Source organism: Narcine bancroftii, chromosome 7 (assembly GCF_036971445.1).
Source record: "Narcine bancroftii isolate sNarBan1 chromosome 7, sNarBan1.hap1, whole genome shotgun sequence".
Taxonomy (NCBI): domain Eukaryota; kingdom Metazoa; phylum Chordata; class Chondrichthyes; order Torpediniformes; family Narcinidae; genus Narcine; species Narcine bancroftii.
This window is the reverse complement of record NC_091475.1, coordinates 27,525,284-27,545,962: the sequence shown is the minus strand read 5'-3', so window position 1 is coordinate 27,545,962 and position 20,679 is coordinate 27,525,284. Positions and strand designations below refer to the sequence as shown.

At 39.5% G+C, this 20,679-nt stretch overlaps 1 protein-coding gene across 5 annotated transcripts in view; it reads right to left on the bottom strand.

The window, feature by feature from the left end:
- Window positions 1-20,679, bottom strand: part of LOC138738644 (vang-like protein 1) — a 37,817-nt gene that overhangs the window by 10,030 nt on the left and 7,108 nt on the right. For all 5 annotated transcript variants that reach the window (XM_069889261.1, XM_069889259.1, XM_069889260.1 and 2 more), the window contains 3 exons: window positions 19,014-19,284; window positions 17,323-17,455; window positions 8,074-8,678 (listed from right to left, as the gene is read on the bottom strand). In XM_069889261.1, coding sequence (XP_069745362.1) covers window positions 8,074-8,678; window positions 17,323-17,455; window positions 19,014-19,084 — 809 coding nt within the window. In that variant the 5' untranslated portion in view covers window positions 19,085-19,284. The remainder of the gene's footprint in view (window positions 1-8,073; window positions 8,679-17,322; window positions 17,456-19,013; window positions 19,285-20,679) is intronic.

Sequence of the window (20,679 nt, the reverse complement as noted above, 5' to 3'; positions counted from 1 at the left end):
TTATAATTAAGATTAAATAAATTTCAAATAGCATTTTTGAGATTAGCAGTAGCGAGAAAATGTATTGAGATTACTTAGAAAAATGATATCGATTTTACTTTATATAGATGGCATACAGAATTGAGATCTTGTATACCATTGGACAAAAATAACAATTTATGAGGTAATTATCTTTTTTAAAAAAGATCAGAAAGTTTGGAGCTCTTATTTGGATTACATGGGTTTAAAATTTTGAATACTTCAGCCTTGTTGTGAGGGAATTACCTCAGCCCACGTTAATTGTCTAAGTTATTGTAGTTTACATCTTCTTCCTTTTCCTGTTTTTTTGGGGGTTAGACAGATGGCGGTTTAGGGGTGGAATTAGGCAAGGGTTATGTAAGGGGGAGGGTTATATTGAGTAAAGGGTGGGAGAGTGGGGTTTTTGTTTCTTTTTAGGTTATACACCATGTACATTTACTAACATTATATATTATGTACTAATTGTTTTATTAACTATGTATTATGGTTTTAAAATTTAAAAAAAACTTCACAATCATTTATCTGTGCAAATCTGTGAGAATGATAGGAAGATTTCAATCTGCACTTTTAAATATCAGTCCAAGTGATCATGGGATTTGTCCCCATTCCTACTCTGGATAAATATTAAGATGTAGTAGCTTTAGCATTCCTCACTACCCAAATCACCACCTACTTGCCCTCTATTTTCCAACCAAAGACAAAAGATGGGTGATGAGCAGCTAGGGAGAACACAATGGAAAAATACCAGGTGAGGCATTTCCTACGGAAAGAGAAACAGAATTAATGATTCAGGCCCAATGATGCATCTTCATCACCACGACCAGCTCAAAATTATCATTAGTCAGTATTGCTGTCGTCATCAGTTCAGATCAAAGTTCTTTTAATACCACGAAGTACAGAAACAGACCAACACACTGACAACTTTATAACCAATAAAACTTTTTAAATCAGACCATACGAAAATAGGGGGAGTGGTGGATGGTGAGGAAGGTTTTCTTGGATTACTGAAGGATTTGGTTTGTTTGGAAAAATGGGCTGAAAGATGGCAGATGGAATTTAATGTAGACAAGTGCAAGATGCTGCATTTCGGGGGAAAAAATAACCAGAATAGGACTTGTGCAGTTAAGGGGAGGGCATTGCGGAATGCAGAGGAACAGAGGGATCTTGGGGTTATGGTACAGAGTTCCTTGAAGGTGGATTCCAATGTAGACAGGGTGGATAAGAAGGCATATGGTAGTGTAGAGTATAGGAGCTGAGAAGTGATGCTGCGACTGTTTAAGGCATTGGTGAGGCCAGGTTTGGAATATTGTCTTCAGTTCTGGTCTCCAAATTATAGGAAGGATATAGAAGGGTGCAGAGAAGATTTACAAGGATGTTGCCTGGCTTATAACATCTAGAGTACAGAGAAAGATTAAGGAGACTAGGACTTTATTCATTGGAATGTAGACAGTTGAAAGAGGATTTGATAGAGGTATTTAAAATTATGAAGGGAACAGATAGACTAGGCATGAGTAAACTACTTTCCCTGAGGACAGGGGAAGTTGGAACAAGGGGGCATAAGTTAAGGGTAAAGGGACAAAACTTTAGAAAAAATGTTAGAGGATGCTTCTTCACTCAGAGAGTAGTGGCAGAATGGAATGATTTTCCAGAGGAGATAGTTGCGGCTGGGTCCTTTCTGTCATTTAAGAGAAGGTTGGATGTGTACATGGATACAAGGGGGTTGGAGGGTTATGGGTGGAGAGTGGGGGAGCTAGTGGAGTTGTTCAAGTGAACTGGCGCAGACTCGTAGGGCCAATATGGCCTGTTTCCGCGCTGTAAACGGTTATATGGTTAAATCAGCTCTATACAAACATTTCTTAAGATGGCAAGACGGCATAAGAATGACAAGGTCAAAGCTACCCCCAAAATCAAGCAGCATCTGTGGAAAGAAAACTATCTAACATTCCAGGTTAAAAATCCTTCAAAGCTACCACACTGCAGATCTATATTTCCTTTAAAATTGCCTACAGCACTTGCTGAATAATTGGAATGATGGCCTGAAGCTTGGCAATGAGCTGGATTTTAGAGCAAGAAGGGGCTACAGATGTTAAAAGGAAACAGCAATTTCCAATTGGCTCTACAGCCACCAATGTAAAAGAAAAATACCTCATGGACAAAATGCTCCAAATGATGTTCAATGGACTAGGTTTATTGAGAGAGGAAATGATTGTACTTGAGCTTCTGACTGAATATATAGACAAACAAGTTGATGGAAGTATTTAAGAACAAAAGTTTCAAGGTATGGGAGGGGTTGATAAAAAGCAGTGACTGGAAAGAGACTATGGAGTTTAGTAAAGCAATAGTCAATCAATGAACAAGGTAAAGTAATGGCCAAAGATTTGAGGCAGCCTGAGGGGACAGATGCAGCTATGAAATATAGAAAGGTGAACAGAGGAAAAAGTTGGGTATTGAGGAAAATGCTTTCGGCATGGAAACCAAGAGTGAATTACTGGAGGATTTGCTGGGATTCAAACTGCTGTTGAAAGTCCTTAGGCTAGGAAGGGTTAGGTGCAACAAGTACAAACTGATGGCAGTCCCACTGAGTTAGGCAATGGAGGAATGGTACTGAAATAGTTTGGTGATTGAGCATATTGAGAGTTCCAGAGGGACACCGAGATATCGTCAGTCATATGGAATGTTTTCTGTAATTTTGATCAAGACTGTTAACTGTCAAGAAATAGATGCCATTTAATCTGGAAGTTCAAAATTGGATATAGAAAACATAGACACGGATCTTGAAGATTTATTTATAAAGAGAGGTCATAGACTATTTGCACAAAGATTACCAAGAATCCAAATCAACTGTTAAAACAAAACATGACTCAATAACAAGTTGAAGATTGTGTTTATTAGTAAATTCATGGACGCCCTAATGATTGAGATTGCATGTTTAATTCCAGTCATAGGTATATCAAATTGCCTTGATACCTCTTGGTCAGGACTTTCCTACCAATTGCTATCACACAATTCTTGCTGGAAAGCTGTGTGCAGAAGTTAGCAAGGGGACAATCACATAATGATGGGCTAAGACACAAGAGGTTGCGCTCATCACCGAGCTGAAGCTAAAATATTCAGAACAATGTCAAAACTAATGAAACAAAATTTGCACATGCATACTCTTCCCCATAGGAGGCAGTATTCACTGCTGAACAGCATTACAAGGAAATTTGCTTTCAAGTTAACAATATAATTAAAAGGAGGTTAAAAAAGGAAAATAACTTATTAAAATTCAAGAACATACTGATGATGTGGTCTGAAGAACTAATTTTAGATTCTGATTAACAATTACTGCTTTACACAAGAGAGTTTCATTCTAATTAAAGTTGTTCAGAATTCATAACTTTAAGGTTCAGGTCACGCCCTAAAGATACCTGAATCGTCCATGTTTTTAAAAAAAATATTAAAAAAGCAATTATTCAAGATTGGACAGTTAGAGGATTTAATTAAATGTTTTCAGCCATTTATTCTAAAGGTCCAAATAATTCTAAAACTCCAGAATTCTAAAGATCCAAATCCATCACCGAACAACACTTCCAATAGTCAAAATGCTGGATTTTAAAACCCGTTTTGTTTCAGAATTGCAATGCTGAATTTCGGTCAGCAGATGCCTCCACTGATCTAGTTATAAACACGACTGAAAAATAAAAGTCCCTGAAGATGTTGGAAATATAAAATAAAAACTCAGTTCAGGCCACATCTGTGGGATGAGAAAGTGTTAATATTTCTCACTGAAAACCAATTCTGACCCAAAACTTTTGATGGTTTCTCTTCTCACAGATGAATTTTCATCATTAGTTTTATATTAAATTGGGAAAGACAATGGGAATTGTGCGATCAGAATTGTTGGGGCAAAGGTGATAGCCATTCAGTCCACAATTCAGAGGAGACCATTTCTTATCTTCAGTATTTCTCATCATCTCAATCCTTTCCTCTAGGCTTCTTACTCCCTCTGGGACTTCTCACTGCAAACTGCTGGTAATAACATGCCCAAAGTTTCTTTCTTCTCCCCAACCTACCCCATTTTGAACTTTGCACAATCAGAACATTTATGATACAGGAGGCATTTAGTCTATTGTGTGACTCAAGCCCAACTTCTAATTTGGACCCAAAAATTGCTAAAGGGCCACAGCAGCTGACTGGACCATCAACATCCTGTGAATTCCTTAGTGACTCAATACAGATCACAAGGCCCACTACTTTAAAAGCACGATCAATCCATTCCTTTCCACTGTCCACTTGCACGTGATCCACACAATTCTTCCAAATCAATGGAAAAGATTCGGGAAACTGAATGGACCCAAGCTTTATCATTTATTTGAAGATATGTGAAGAAACCTATTAATTTCCCTTCTCTTGCATCCTTTTCACATTAGGTTGAAGACCTAACATCTATGTAGCACTTACCGACATCATTCTACACACGTACTTCTGATTTGTCTTCCATTTCCCTCAATCACACCATACTATTTGCTGTACTTTTACTTTCACACCTTCTCTTCCCTTCAAAGCTGTTTTACTTGTCCTCATTTTCAAATCTGCCCAGCCTTTTCATTCAACAGATCACCCTGCAATATTTTAGCCACCCCACTACCCAACTATTTTTAATTTAATACTTTACATACACTCTCGACGTGGGAGACCAAAAGTTTGGGAATCAGCCATTCATCCTGGTTGCTGAACCTAAATTTCACCTTACTTGCCAATCTTCAACCATCTGCTAATGAAGCTCAACCAAAACTTGAATGAAATCTCACATTCCAATTGACTGAATTGAATCCAACAATTTCAGGTCATAAACACTTCCACTATTTTGTTTTTTTATTTGAGATTTTCAACACTTGCAGTGAATGAAAATACAAAAATGCAGGTGCGACCCGAGCTGCTGAATCCTTCCAGTATTTTACTTTATTTTTAATATTTTAAAACCCTGGTATCCAGCACCTATGGGGATTGGTCCATACCAGAGATAAGCAAATTTTGTGATTGCGCTGGGCTTGATTGGCGATATGCCAGCGAGGTGCGCCAACTTCAAACCCATATTTTTACCCCTCCCCCAAGATATTTTCCTGGTTGCTTGAATATAATGGGGGTTTAGAACTACAGATAATAGGGGTTTCCCCCCCCCCCACAGTACTCTCCTTTTTACCTTGTTCCGTTTTGTTCATCATTTAATCATACTCATCATTTATCCATTATGAACTTTCCTTGCAAATTTTTCTTCATTTCACCATCTATTTGCATTATAAAATCATGTTAGATTTAATATTTTTCCAATTCTGAAATTCTTTTGATCTGAAACTATTGCTCCTTTAAAGATGCTGCTTGACACTTTCACCCCCTCATATTTTTTGATTTCATTTCAAATTTCCAGTTTTTGTAGCATTTTACAAACGTCTCAGAGTTGTTTTTTCCTTAAATTACTGAGCTTGTCAAAGTGATTTCATGCCAGGCATATTCTATGTTCCTGGGCTTTTTGATAACTCATGTAGTTTGCAAATTAGATTATGAGACTATAGCAACATGGGTTTTTTAAAAAAAAACAGAATAAAATCCAAACTTTCAAGAATGAAACACATTTATAGATAGGCATTCATAATTGAACTGCAACAAAGAAAAAAAACAAATAAGGAAAAACATACAACAACTTTCTGAAACTAGGTTAAAGGGAAGAAATGAAACCAGAACACCACAAATAAACAGAAGACCTAAATGTGAATAAATACAGGCAGGCTTGATAAACATACAAGGACCAGGTTCAAATCGCCTGAACGTCTGATGGAAGAAATAAAATGCAGCAAGGCTGCTTACGCATGTGGAACCGGCAACACTCTTGACTTCCTTGGGATTAAAAAGTGAAAGTAGAAAATGGTACTATCATGGGTCTATTTTAAGGAAGGCTCATATGCACCTGATGTTCTAAAGGGACAGAGAGAGAATGCAAAACTAAAACACCTCCAAAAGAGTAATAGGATCAAGTGGAGTCCATGTGGATTTATGGAATTACTAATCTATTGGAATTTTTTGAGAATGAACTAGTGGATTGGATAATGGACGTTATGAATTTGGAGTTTGAAAATCTTCCACACTGGCAGCTGGTCAACAGGTTAGAGCAGTTGGATCGGGTCTATACTGACATGGATTGAGAATGGGTATCAAACAGAAAGAAGAAAGTGGAAATAAATGGATCCTTCTTAGGTTTACAAGCTGCGACTTGTTAGGTACCAAAGGAATCTAGTTTTACAGCATGGAAACAAGTCCAACTCATTTAAACGAAGAACAATGGGTTAGCAAGCTGGATGCCAGGAGGATACTTTTCCTGGCTGAGAATTCTAGGACTGGGGCACATTTTGAGAATATAAGGTAGGCCACATGGGTCAGATAATTTTTCTCCATCAACAACTTGGTGAACCTTTATAGTACTCTCTCTGGTGGGCTCAGGTAGCGCTATCATTGATTTCATTCAAAATCGAATTTTGGACAAAGGAATCAAAGGGTATAAAGACAGTGTTGGAAAAAGATTGGCCAATATCTCAGTGATTGGTAGAGCAAGCCTCATTCTGCTACCCATTTCTTTTGTTTTTAAATTCATTAAAAGCTGAAGATACAAGTTGGACAAAAGAACAGATAGCTAATGAATAGCTTTGATGTTGTGGACAGTACTAAAGAAACATTTGAGAAATGAAATAAAATTCACCCCATTAGCCAATTGCAATTAAAAATAAAGAATGCTATTTGGTACCATGAAAATGACTATGATCTTTGTAACATCTTCTGTCTTTTAAATCTAACCTACGAGATTTAATTTAATTCAACATTCTCTGCACTTTATATATCAATGGTAAACTGCAGTTAAAAGAAAAATATCGACATTACTCACTGGAAAAAAATACAACCACAGAAGAAAAAAATGGGGAAAAAAACATGTTTCTATTAGTTTGCCGATATTCCCATTTCATTAAATCAAAGATGGATTCAGATTCCACCTCTGTCATAGATGGTACTTCTCTTTAGTTCAGTGAAAGAGAATGAAAAAGATAATTGTGTGGATTAGATAATCTCTCCTTTAATTATTTTGGTGGATAACCTATGATTGACTCAGTCAGCAAATGTCACTAAATCATTATAATTAAAAAACAACACTTTCAATTAGTAATTCATGTCTGCTGATTACAAATAGAAGACAATGCCGTCTCATGAATCCTTAACTCCAAGACAATTACCGGTATGTAAAAACCAGCAATTAGCAACTGAAAATTGGCAACTTTACAGTAATTTGAACAAGAATCTTGAGATTTAGTACAAGTAATTAGTACTGGCATTCTACTGTCAACATGAAAATTATTATGGCCTACATCATTCATAGAGTCAAAATAGTGCTTTGTAAAAGAACTGTTTTATGTAAATAGTAAGAATTTTATGCTTTTTGCAGCAAGGCAAATATTTCATCCATTCATGGCAATTGCATGGATTCTACAGAATACAAGCTTTACTTTTTCCTTTTTCTTTTCTAGTCATTACAAAAGTCACAGATGTGCTACGTCTCACTGATAACATTATTATGCACGGCTTATTTGGATGCTAAAGGAGTATTAATTCCCAATATTTATGGCGAGCAACCAATTTCAAAACCAGGTTCAATGCTAATTTACACATTGAACTGTGAGTTGTAGAATACTAATTTTATCTTGAAGAGTTTTAACTTTAGCCGGAGCTCCAGCCTTATTTAACCATACCATATAACCATTTACGGCGTGGAAACAGGCCATGTCGGCCCTTCGAGTCCGCACCGGTTCATTTGAACAACTCCACTAGCTCGACCCTTCCGCTCTCCACCCATAACCCTCCAACCCTCTCACCTCCATGTACATATCTAACCTTCTCTTAAAAGACAGAAGGGAGGACATGTTCAGAATAAGTCAGCAAGCACAACAGGAGGAAATAATAAATAAAGGAAAAAAACTCCCAGCAACAAAAGTGAAGAAACTTTTTGCCCCATTTTCCATTGATGTTACATACCTCAGAAGGCCCACACTGTAAAAATGTGATTCACCATCAGTTGACCGGGTCACTTTCACAGTGAACATGGGCTGTAGTTGACGCAGTTCCAGTAGCACGATCGCCAGGTAGTGGATAAACAAGAGGGCATCTACCAGTGAGACTGCATACTGAACAATTCCCTGATAATTCGGATCTCTCGAATCCAGAATACGTACACCATAAAATAGCCAATAGGAAACCACAAACACAAAGATCAGCACCATCAGAAGTGCCCGGAACACAAAGACTCGTGGCATCTGTGCCTTTGGTTTGCGGAAGAAGAGTGCCCAGGTTCCAATGAGTAGGATGAGCAGCTTGAAGGCGACAGAGATGAATAACCCTTCACATACAGTACCACATGGGTCAAGATTTTCCCGCCACAGTACTTGAGGCAATACCATAAAGGCAATGGGAGATAAAAAGACCAACACTCCAAGCACAGCAGCAATGGCTATCCCCAAATGTCGAGTACAGTCAAGCCCACTGTCATCCACATCCTTTGTGATCCTTGCAATGTCTTCCTGTGATATGCTGTGCTCTGAAGTCCCTGTGATGGCTGTTGTGGTTTCACCCCAGTTATCATCCTGCAAGGTAACATGCATTGATTAGAATTCCACATGAGAAACAAATTATAGAAATCTGCATCCAAAAATCACGATAAACTCAGTTTATTGTTTTTAACCTGCACCAAAATGATCAAATATACACCAGACTGTCCAAATTTATATCAAACTGCTAATATTGCAATAGAACAATATTAAGGGAGCAAGTTTGGCAAATCTTAAACAACTTTGAAAAGCAGCACGCACACAGCATTGAATTAAGAAGATTGCAATCTCCCATTACAACGAAGTGGTTATTTTCTGAAAGAAGAGACAGAATGCTTATGCCTCAGGAGACACTGCTTGACCAGTTGAATTCTTCCAGTGTTCGGTTTTTAAAATTTTTTTTAACAGCATCGTAACAGGCCCTTCTGTTCCATAGGCCCATTCTGCCCCAATACCCCAATTAACCTACAACCTCCATAAGTTTTGAAAGGTGGGAGGAAACCATTGGACCAGGAGGAAACCCATGTGGAGATGGGGAGAATGCACGGACTCCTTACAGACATTACCAGATTCGAGACCAGGATGCAATAATTTATTTTTTCTGCTCTACATTATCACATTTCTCACCATCTCAGAAATCAGTTTTTAAAAACATTTAAAACGATAGCACAAGCTTAAAACAAAATTATAGCCAATTCACCAGGTAAATTATACTCACTTCAATCACATACAGTATTTATTAGGGAAATACACATTCCAGTATGTAATCCTCCAGAGCATGAGTATATATAGCATCATTTGGTTACAACCTCTCTTCAAAACATATTTCTAATGTATTTATTACATTTAATCTCTCTGCAACTTGTTCATGGTGTAGTTCTTACCCCAAGGCGTATCCTGGGGCATCAGAAAAGCCTAAAATTGCTCTTAAGGATGTTACACTTAGCAAAAAACTGGACGTAATTAAGCATTTCGATCGTTGTGAACGAAACGAAGACATTGTACGTGCATTGAACCTGCCCGTACCACCATTTGTACTATTTACACACAGGGAGAAAGAATCTTGAAAGTTGCCAAAGTTACTATTGGCTCTGCTAGTAGCAAAGTGGTCTCTTTCAGTCAGCATCCAGTAATGGTTATATTTTGGGTCTGGGAACACTCAAAAAATGTTCTCAAATTAATGGTAATTGCTTCTTCGCTTTATGCCATTTCAGTTTTCAAAAGGGTTCACAGGGACGCTCTACATTTGGAGAGCGGGGGAAACCTGTACTTGAGGAGTACAAAAAAAAAAGAAAAAAACCTTAAGAAAGAAATCAGGAAGGCCAAGGAAAATCCTGTAATTTTTTTTTAAACAAGTATTTTAAGAGTGAAAGGGATAGCACGGGATAAATTGGACCCCTCGAAGATCAGAGTGGTCAGCTTTGTATGAACCAAAAGAGATGGGGGAGATCTTAAATGTTTTTCCCCCCCATCAGTGTTCACTCAGGAAATAAGCACAGAGTCATGGAAAGTAAGGAAAATATATTGATTAAAGAGGAGGAAGTGTTTGCTGCCTGAAAGCAAATAAAGATGGATAAGTTCCCAGGGCCTGACAAGATATTCTCTCAGACCTTGAGGGAGGCTAGTGTAGAAATTGCAGGGGGTCTGGCGGAAATATTTAAAATGTTATTAGTCACCAGTGTGGGGCTGGAGGATTGGAGGGTAGCTCACTTTGTTTTGTTGTTTTAAAAAAAAGGCTCCAAAACTATCCATGGAAATTATATGGTGTGAGCCTGCCATCAGTAGTAGGTAAATTATTGGAAGGTAATCTCAAAGATCGGATATACAATTATTTAGATAGTCAACATGGCTTTGTGCATAGTAGGTCATGTTTCATCAATCTTGTAGTTTTTTTGAGGAGGTTACCAGGAAAAGTTGACAAAGGAAAGGCTGTTTTCTACATGGACTTTCTTTAGTAAGGCCTTGGACAAGGTCCCACATGAAGGTTCAGATGCTAAGTATTCATGAAAATAGTGAATTGGATTCGACCATGGCTGGACAGGAGAAGCCAGAGTGCAGTGGTGAATGATTGGTTTTCAGACTGGAGGCCTGTGACTAGCAGTGTGCTTCAGAGAACAGTGCTGGAACCATTGTTGTTTGTCATCTATATTGGGATGTCATAGTAAAGTTATACAAAACATTGATGAGGCCAAATTTAGAGTATTGTGTGCAATTTTGGTCACCTAACTGCAGGAAAGAGATCAATAAGATGGAACGAGTGCAGAAAATATTCACTAGGTTGTTGTCTGGACTTCAGGAACCAAGTGACAGGAAAGGTTAACCAGATAGGACTTTTTCCCTGGAGAATTAAAGAATAAGGAAGATTTGATAGAGGTATTTAAAATTATAAGGGGGGATTAGACAGAGTAAATGTAGGTAGGCTTTTTCCACAGGGTAGGTGAGATCAGAGGACATGGGTTAAGGGTGAAAGGGGGGGGGGGGGGGAAAGTTTAGGGGAAACATCTTGACACAATGATGGGAATGTGGCGGTGCACTCTCTCGTTGCGAACCGGCCCCATGTGTAATGCCACGTGACAGGGCAGCCATAGGAAAATGGCACTGTCAGGGTTTCTCCCTGCCTCAAGTCTCCTGCCCAGCGCGCGCCTAGGGCAGCGATTATGACGTCACCATGCATGAGGTGACTGAGCACATGCTGCCCTTAAAGGGGCGCGCGCTGAATTGGAATAAAACAGTCATTAATGACATTCAATGTGGTGGCTGTGTCCTTCTTGGCTGTGGCCAGCTCCACATTGGTGACCCCGTTGAGCCCAGACGCCTCTTTGGTCTCAAGAACATGGATCCGGCAGAGATCAACGCTATTGCCATCAAACTGCCCCCCTTCTAGACCCACCGCCAGTGTATGTGGTTCGGACAGGTGGAGGCACAATTTCAACTGAGGAACATTTCAGCAGATGCCACGATGTTCTACCATGTGGTGAGCGTGCTGGACGAAGAAACTGCAGCCAGCGTGGATGATCTAATATACAACCCACCAGCCGAGGGTAAATATCCTGTCCTCAAGAATCTGCTCCAAGGCACCTTCGGGCTCTCCCCTCAGTAGCGTGCCTCCAGGCTCCTACACCTTGACGGACTTGGGGACCGCACACCATCAGCTCTCATGGACGAGGTGCTGGTGAAGGATCACAAACCTTGTTTCCTATTCCGTCAGATCTTCCTCCAGCAGATGCCTGAGGACATCCAACTACTTCTGCCGGATGAGGACTTCACGGATCCACGCCAAATCGCAGCCTGAGCGGACACCATCTGGCACACCAAGAGGAAGAATGAAGCAGCCCTCAGTCAGGTTGCACAGCCAAGAGCCAGCCGGCTGCAACACTCCCCCAAGCACAAGCCAGAGGATCACCATTCCATCTGTTGCTTTTATCATCAGTGCTGGGGAGCAGAAGTTCTTAGGTGCCGACAACTGTGTGACTACCAGGGGAAACAACCCAGCCAGCTGCTGTTGATGGCTGTGACAGCTGGCTACTTGAACAGCCTCCTTCACGTTACCGACAAGTCCACCCGCCAGTGTCCACCACCCTCGAGACACGCACCTAATCTCGTGGTCCCACCCTGCGGGCAGCCAACAATTCCGTCATCAAGACCTTGGGTACCCGCAGGTCGCAGATCCAGATCGGGAAAGAGAAATTCCACTGGAAATTTGTGTTGGCCTCAGTGGGTACTGCGTTGTTGGGTGCCGACTTCCTGAGGGCACATGGACTGTTGGTCGACATGAAGGGCAGTAGGTTGGTCAACACTCGCACCTTCCATTCAGTGCGCCTGGACGCCTGTAAGCCAGAGATCAACGCTATCGGCACTTCCAGGGACGAGTATTTGAGCATACTCCATGAGTTCCCCGCCATCCTACAACCACAATTCAGTGCCACCTTACCCCAGCATGGGGTATACCACCATATCTCCACGCAGGGCCATCTGCTGCATGCCAAGCCCAGAAGGTTCGGGGGGGGGGGGGTTGTGTGGTGGCGCTGTTTCTCTTGGCGAACCGGCCCTGCGTGTAACGCCAAGTGGTGGGGCAGCCATGGGAAGATGGCGCTGTCAGGGTTTCCCCCTGCCTCAAGTCTCCTGCCCACCGCACGCCTGGGGCAGCGATTATGACATCACCACGCACATGGTGACTGAGCTCACACTGCCCTTAAAGGGGCGCGCACGGAATTTGAATAAAACAGTCATTAATGACATGCAACGCGGTGGCTGTGTCCTTCTTGGCTGTGGTCAGCTCCACAGGAGTGTAGAACAAGTTGCCTAATGCTCAATTTTAACATTTAAGAAGAATTTGGACAGTTATCTGGATGGTAGAGGTATGAAAGGCAATGGACTAGTTGCAGGTCAGTGGGACGAGGCAAAGAAACAGTTCAGCAGACCAGAAGGGCCAAAGGGTCCTGTTTCTGTGTTGCATTGTTCTATGGTTCTGTGATAAAGTCTGCCTAATGGCAGAAAAAAGTTGAAGTATACAAATTGAGTACCCTGTAACTGAAGATCTGAAAAGATCCAAAAACCAGTTTTTTTAAGCGCCAACATGACATCACAAGTTGAAGGAAATTCACCACCTGACTTGCCCACGTGGGGCTCTGACACTGCATTGGCGCCATTTTGATAACAGAGCTCTAGTGTACAAAGATATAGTTGAAAATGGCAAAAAGGTCTGCAGATACCACTATGGATGACAGTGATAAGAAAAAGAGGAACCGTTTATGTTTATCTATAGAACAAAGTCAAGCTGTTGCCGAAACTAGTGCTTGGTGCCGCATTAATCTTTTGTAATCAGAAATAAAGATTTTTTGGTAAGTATTAAACATTAGTGGGCAGCAAGAAATAGAGGAGCAAATGTGTAAGGAAATAGCAGAGATTTGTAATAAGCACAGGGTTGTGTTAGTGGGGGATTTTAATTTTCCTAATATAGATTGGGAAATATTCTGTGAAGGGGCTGAATGGATTAGAATTTGTAAAATGTGTGTGCAGGATAGTTTTTTGCAGCAATACGTTGAGATGCCCACTAGAAAAGGGGCAGTGTTGGATCTAATGTTGGGGAATGAGATACAGCAGGTGACTGAGGTGTATTGGAGAGCACTTTGGATCCAGTGATCATGGTACTATTAGTTTTAATATAATTATGGAAAGGGATAGGTCTGGTCCAAAGATTAAGGTTTTTGAGTGGGGGAAAGCCAAATTTAAAGAAATGAGAAGGAATTTACAAGAAGTGATTTGGGCTTATTTGTTTTATGGGAAGGGGGTAGAGGAGAATTGGGGGGCATTTAAAGGTGAGATTTTGAGAGTGCAGAATCTTTATGTTCCTGTTAGGATAAAAGGCAGAGCCAAAGGTTTGAGAGTCCCGTAGTTTTTGAGGGAGATTAGAAAGTTGATTTGAATTAAAAGGGAAGCCTAAATTAAATACAAGAAACTAAGTATAAACGAGATGCTTGGAAAATATATGGATTGTAAAAAGCTTAAGAAAGAATTTAGGAAAGTGTAAAGATATGAGATGGCAGTACAAGGACTGCCTAAAGAAATCTCTTGGTGCCTGCCACATTGACCACCGCCAGTGGGCTGATAACGCCTCAAACCGTGCATCTTGGCGCCTCACAGTTCGGCGGGCAGTAACCTCCTTTGAAAAATACCACAGAGCCCACCTCACTGACAAAAGGCAAAGGAGGAAAAACCTAACACCGAACTAATTTTCCCCTGCAACCGTGTCTGCCTGTCCCGCATCGGACTTGTCAGCCACAAACGAGCCTGCAGCTGACGTGGACATTTACCCCCTCCATAAATCTTCGTCCGCGAAGCCAAGCCAAAGATAGCTAACAGGGTGAAAGTAAATCCGAAGGATTTTTACAAATATGTAAATAGCAAAAGGAAAGTGAAGGATAAAATTGGTTCCTTAGAGAATCAAAGTGTCTATGTGTGGAGCCAAATGAGATGGGAGAGATATTGAACGAGTTCTTCTCTTTGATATTCACTAGGGAAAAGGATGTGGAATAATGTAGGATGAGAAGCAAAAAGGGTGATTATGGAAAATATAGGGATTAGGAAAGTGGGGGTGATGGTATTTTTGAGGCACATAAAAGTGGATAGGTCTCTGGATCCCAACGGGATTTTCCCCAGGACTTGAGAGAAGTCAGGGAGGAAATAGTGGAGGCTCTGACAGTGACTTTTCAAAAGTCACTAGAGACGGGAATGGTGCCGTCGGATTGGTGGATCGCAAACCTGGTTCTTCTGTTTAAAAAGGGCTCCAGGTGTATGCACAGCAATCATAGGGCAATACGTTTGATGTTGGTGGTCGGTAAACTAATGGAAAGTATTTTTATAAAGGGGCAGAGACTGATCAGGGACACCCATCTTGGGTTTGTGTGGGGAAGGTCATGTTTGACAAATCTTGTTGAATTTTTTGAAGTGGTGACTAGGAAGGTTGATGACGGTAGAGCAGTAGATGTACTCTATATGGATTTCAGTAAGGCTTTCGATAAGGTTCCACGTGGAAGGTTAGTAAGGAAGGTTAGTAAGGAAGGTTAGTAAGGAAGGTTAGTAAGGAAGGTTAGTAAGGAAGGTTAGTAAGGAAGGTTAGTAAGGAAGGTTAGTAAGGAAGGTTCAGGCGCTAGGTATTAATGTTGAGATAGTCAGATGGGTTCAACGGTGGCTGGAAGGTAGATTCCAGAGTGTCATGGTGGATAACTGTCAGGATGGAGGCTGGTGACGAGTGATGTACCTCAGGGATCGGTGTTGGGTCCATTGTTGTTTGTCATTTAGTAGGTCCAATGTTGTTTGTCATTTACATTAATGATTTGGATGATGAAGTGGTGAATTGGGTTAGTAAATATGCAGACGATACAAAAATAAGGGAAGTTGTGGATAGTGAAGAAAGGTTTCAGAGACTGCAGAAGGATTTGGACACTTAGAAGAGAGGGCTGAAAGATGGCAGATGGAGTTTAATACCAATAAGTGTGAAGTGCATCATTTTGGGAAGAATAATCAAAACAGGACATATGCAGTGAAGGAGAGAGCATTGAGGAATGTGAAGGAACAGAGAGATCTTGGAATAACAGTTCATTGTTCTTTGAAAGTGGAATCTCATGGATAGAGAGGTAAAGAAGGCTTTTGGTATGATGGTCTTTACAAATCAAAGCATAGAACATAGGTGTTGGGAAGTAATGTTGAGACTATTCAAGGCATTGGTGAGCCAAATTTTGAAATACAGTTCCCCAAATTATAGGAAAGTTATCAATAAGGTAGAGAGGGTGCAGATAAGATTTACTAAAATGTTGCCTGGATTGCAGTATCTAGAATAGAAAGAAAGATTGATTAGACTGGAGCGTAGAAGATTGAGGGGGGGATTTGATAGAGGTATTTAAAATTATGAGGGGATTGATAGAGTAGATGTGAATAGACTCTTCCCCTCGAGGGCAGGTGAAATTGGAACGAGGGGGCATAAGTTAAGGGTTGGGGGAAAAAATTTAGAAGTAACATGAGAGGGAGCTTCTTCACTCAGAGAGTGGTGGCTGAGTGGAATGACCTTCTGGAAGAGGTGGTTGCAGCAAGGTCAATTTTGTCATTTAAGAAAAAGTTGGATAGGTGCATGGATGTGAGAGGATTGGAGGGTTATGGGCAGAGTGCAGATAAGTGGGACAAGAGGAGTTCACTTAAATCGGTATGGACTAGAGAGGCTGAGATGGCCTGTTTCCACACTGTAATTGTTATATGATTATATTATTTCATGTGAATTTTCCACTCGAGGCATCATGTCATTGCTCAATGGTGTGAAAAATAAAAAATTAAAAAAAAAAAAAAAAAGCCTGCCGTTGTTTAACTGCTGATATAGATATTCTGCTGATGTTACTGGGCTGCTTAGTTCCACTGTTCCAAAAAACCAAAAATAATCCAAAAAAACGTCTGGTCCCAAGCGTTTTGGATACTGTATCATGTATATTACATTTTTAATGTATTATTGTGACAATAAAATGAACCTTTGAACTTTAAAAAGTGATGCACACTCCAAAACAATTCAGATATTTAAAAGACAGAAAATATTGTAACAAAGTTGTGAAGTTTCAGTGTCCTATTGCACAGTCTGATTTCGGAGGAGGGTTGATGTGGTGGAACCTCAGTGGGAAAGAACATTCAAATTCATAATGAATTTTGCAAAATAACCAACGTCAAGGAATCTCGGAATTGGCTCCCAAACGAATTCTGAGCCACACATTTTATGATTATGATAAAAGTGATTATAAAAGAGATCACAAGATATTTATTCACAAAATAGGATGCTGAAAATTTGCACAGCTCCCATACGTGCCTGAAAATGTGCTTTTACTATTATTCAGTTACTGAAAGTTTGGGAAATATTTGCCCTCGGTGTTCCTCAAAAATGGGGAAAAAGGAGAAATTTCAGGGGAAGTGGCAAGTCAACTTCAAATATTAATACTTGAATACCTATCAATAGAGGAGATTGATGGACTATTTCACAGAGAATTCAAAATACACCTCACATAGTAACTAATGCCATCCTGATGCCTAGATGAATACAACTTACTTTATATTAAAAATATACCCCCATCAAAATCTTTGAAATTTAACAGTCGTGATCATATGCACAGTCATCACTTTGAAATGTGCACATCCAGGCCCTCACCTGCACTGTCTCATCTCCACGGGTTGACTCATTGCTCAGCAGTGGCTCTGCCGGAGGTGTTTGGATGGTGACGGATTTCTCAGACCGACTGCCATCTTTGTTTCTGGATTTCTGCCGATCCCGGCTCCTTTCGCTGAAACAAGCAAACACAGGAATTTATGCTCTCATACTAATTACTGTCACAATTTATATCAATATACCACAATTCAACATTGACTATGCTAAAATGATAAATGTGCTCTTCCAATCTGATATTTTAACATGCTTAGTTTCAATATGCTCAGATATTAAGCTCATCACTCATTTTATTGCAACAAAATGAATTCCAGCCACTGACACTCAAAATAATCTCTTTTAAAATTTGTAGTCATTATTTTAAGTGGTAAAAACTACATGCACTCAAATGATCAATAAAGTTTACAATTAGATACATTGACAGAGATAAATGTAACAACAGAATTTGTAAACAAGATTAGAAAATAAAGAAATGAAAACTTTAAGTAATTGGATTAGATCAAAGGGTGCAGGAAAGAAACAAAACATATCAATAGATGGACAAGATTAGTTTTATAAGAGATTAGCTCTGTTGGATAACTGTGTTTTTTTATATTTTCCAGTTCTCCCTACAGATTCCAGTGGAACAGAGACAATTTACTTCATGCTCTCTTCAAATGCTGCTTTAAGAGTGCTGAAATGGTACTTTCTTACTTCATTTCAACTCTCCCTTCCTCTCAATGGACAATTTTAATTCTTGACAAAGTCAAATATGGGCTGCACCATAATTCTACCATCATAGGATTATGATCCAATTTGTTGTGCCATTTGGAATGCTTTACTTTGCATTGCATTTCTAAAGGACAATGCAATGGATATTGGAAATGGTTTTGTCTATTAACTATCTAAAGAATGGTGGGACTAAAGTGAGCATGGTCAAAGGTAGCCAATTTAACATGCTAGTATGTTGTTATACAAAGTAATACACCGCACCTGTCAATAGAAATACATGTGGTTTATTTATCTGGATGGCATATGCTCACTATGTAACAAAATGAAGGTGAGAGTGTGGTTTGCACTGAGCATGGCAGATAAGGCAACAGTTATGTACTAAATCAAAATGTTACAGGAAATCACTTTCCTTTGTTGTTAAGTGAAGCATCTCCAAAGGGTGCAGAATGACTGCTTGATGTGTTAAAGAGCCATGTGTTCTTTCTTTTTTATGAAAAAGTGATACAAGTGGCTCTGATAATCTAATATTAGGTTTTTTTTTTAGTTTTTTTTTTAAATTGAGTCTCTACAAGAATTTCTTCCCATCATGCTTTTAAAATAAACTTAAATGTTCAGAAGGCCAAAATGATTTTAACTGGGTGCAAATTTCCTTTGAAACAGAATAATTTATTGATGAATGAAAACAGGTCAGTACAGGTATACCTGTTTTATGATACTTGCTTTATAAAAATTTGCTTTTATGAAGAAACCTGTGCTCCCTTTTACAAAAGGATTTGAATGGGTTTTTGCTTTATGCCATTTTGGCTTACAACAGGTTTCATAGGAATGCTCTAGTTTCGTAAAATAGGATACAAAGAGTTTCCTTTTCCTCCTTTCCAGATATGTTTATAAAAGGTCTCCCTTAATACAATGGAAGCCTAATTATATTGACACCACTAAGCTACTCTAAAAGAAACCTTACATACCCATGTCTGTGAGAACTCTTGGAGCGGCCTGAATAGTAGGAATATCCAGAGTATGTGGATTCTGTGTCCATTGTTGCAGATTGTTTGCTGATGGGGAGGTAGGCGGATTTCCAACAGTTAATGGATTTTGTTCTGGCTTTCTGGGGGCCAAACAGGGGTTTGTGAATGTTCTTGTCCAGGCCAGATGAGATGGTCAACAGGCTGGCAGCATGGCTCTTTAACTGGTCTATTTTGGAAGCAAATCGGGGGCCTCTTGTGAAGAAACATTAACCTGCAGTAGTAAAACACAAATAAGTTTCCCTGCAGCGCAAATAGAGATACCAACTCACCTCATAAATAGAGATATCAACTCACTTCATAATTAGTGCACTGAAGGTGACCCACTGACAAATATTTAATATTAACATATATTCTTCCAAATAGAAAAAGGAAACCACCAGATTAATTTTGGAAATCAAAGCTTCACACTTGGCTATTCAATAAAAACACCCAAAAAGCACAATAGGAAATATTCCCTGACCATATGTAAACAAGAAACCACAGCATCACCACCAACAAAATATGCCAATAGCCCACATATGCACACTATGGTGTACAAGCATGCTTGACAAGATTCAATTCTTCAACAGTTGATACCATTAAATGTTGATTTTACATAGTCACTGGAGAAGAACACATTTACACTATCACTTCCAGCATGGCAGTTCTTCACCTTCTAGCTCGAAAATTCACTAATCAAAGGAATAAGTATGATAGATGAACATTTGGGCTTCCATGAATGCACAGATTTTTTGGTGAATATTAAAATGAAAATTTGACACCATACAGAAAATAATTTAAAACACTTAAAATTGACTCCAGTGGAGCTCAAAATGTGTTTGGGAAATCAGTGGAATTATTTAAGCAGTTTTAAACCATGACAGAGTTGCAATGCATGCAACATCAACCACAATGTACTAAGAACATAAAGCAGCACAAAAACAGGCCCATCAGCCCACAATTTCTGTGATCACGATGGGAAATTAAACATTCTATCTGCTTGTACACGATACTTCATTCTATGAAAGTTCCTGCAACTGAAATGTCCCCCTCCCACCTTAAATGTATACCTCTAGTATCTGTCATTTCTACCCAGGATAAAGACCAACTTCTATTTCCAGTTCTAACTCAGGCTCTTTCACTCCAAAAACAAACAAACACAATACTTTATCCAATCTCTTAAGTCTAGTTTTCTAGTTCTGGCATTATCCTCAAATCTCCTACATACCAATCCATCTTTCCTGTAATATGGTTCCCAAATTACATACAGTACATTTACAAACAGTCTAACTAATGGTATCGATCCCTCCTTGTATTCTCACCAACACAAAGTGTTAACAGCCCATATGCACATTTTGGTTCACAAGTATAGAATCCCAGCTCCCAATTCTGAGCTCCTAATTTTAAACAATTTTTCCTGCTATCTTCTGGGAGTGGTGCATATTTTTTAAAAAGCATGTTCAAGAATCATAGTATTGCTGGCAGGCCAGCATTTTCATTTATGACCCATCTCTAATCACCCACAAATTGGTAGCAAGCTGTGTTCTTGAACTTCTGAAATATTTCTGGTGAAGCTATTCCCAATTTCATACAGTCCTGGTTTTATTCTCATCTACATAGTCATCCA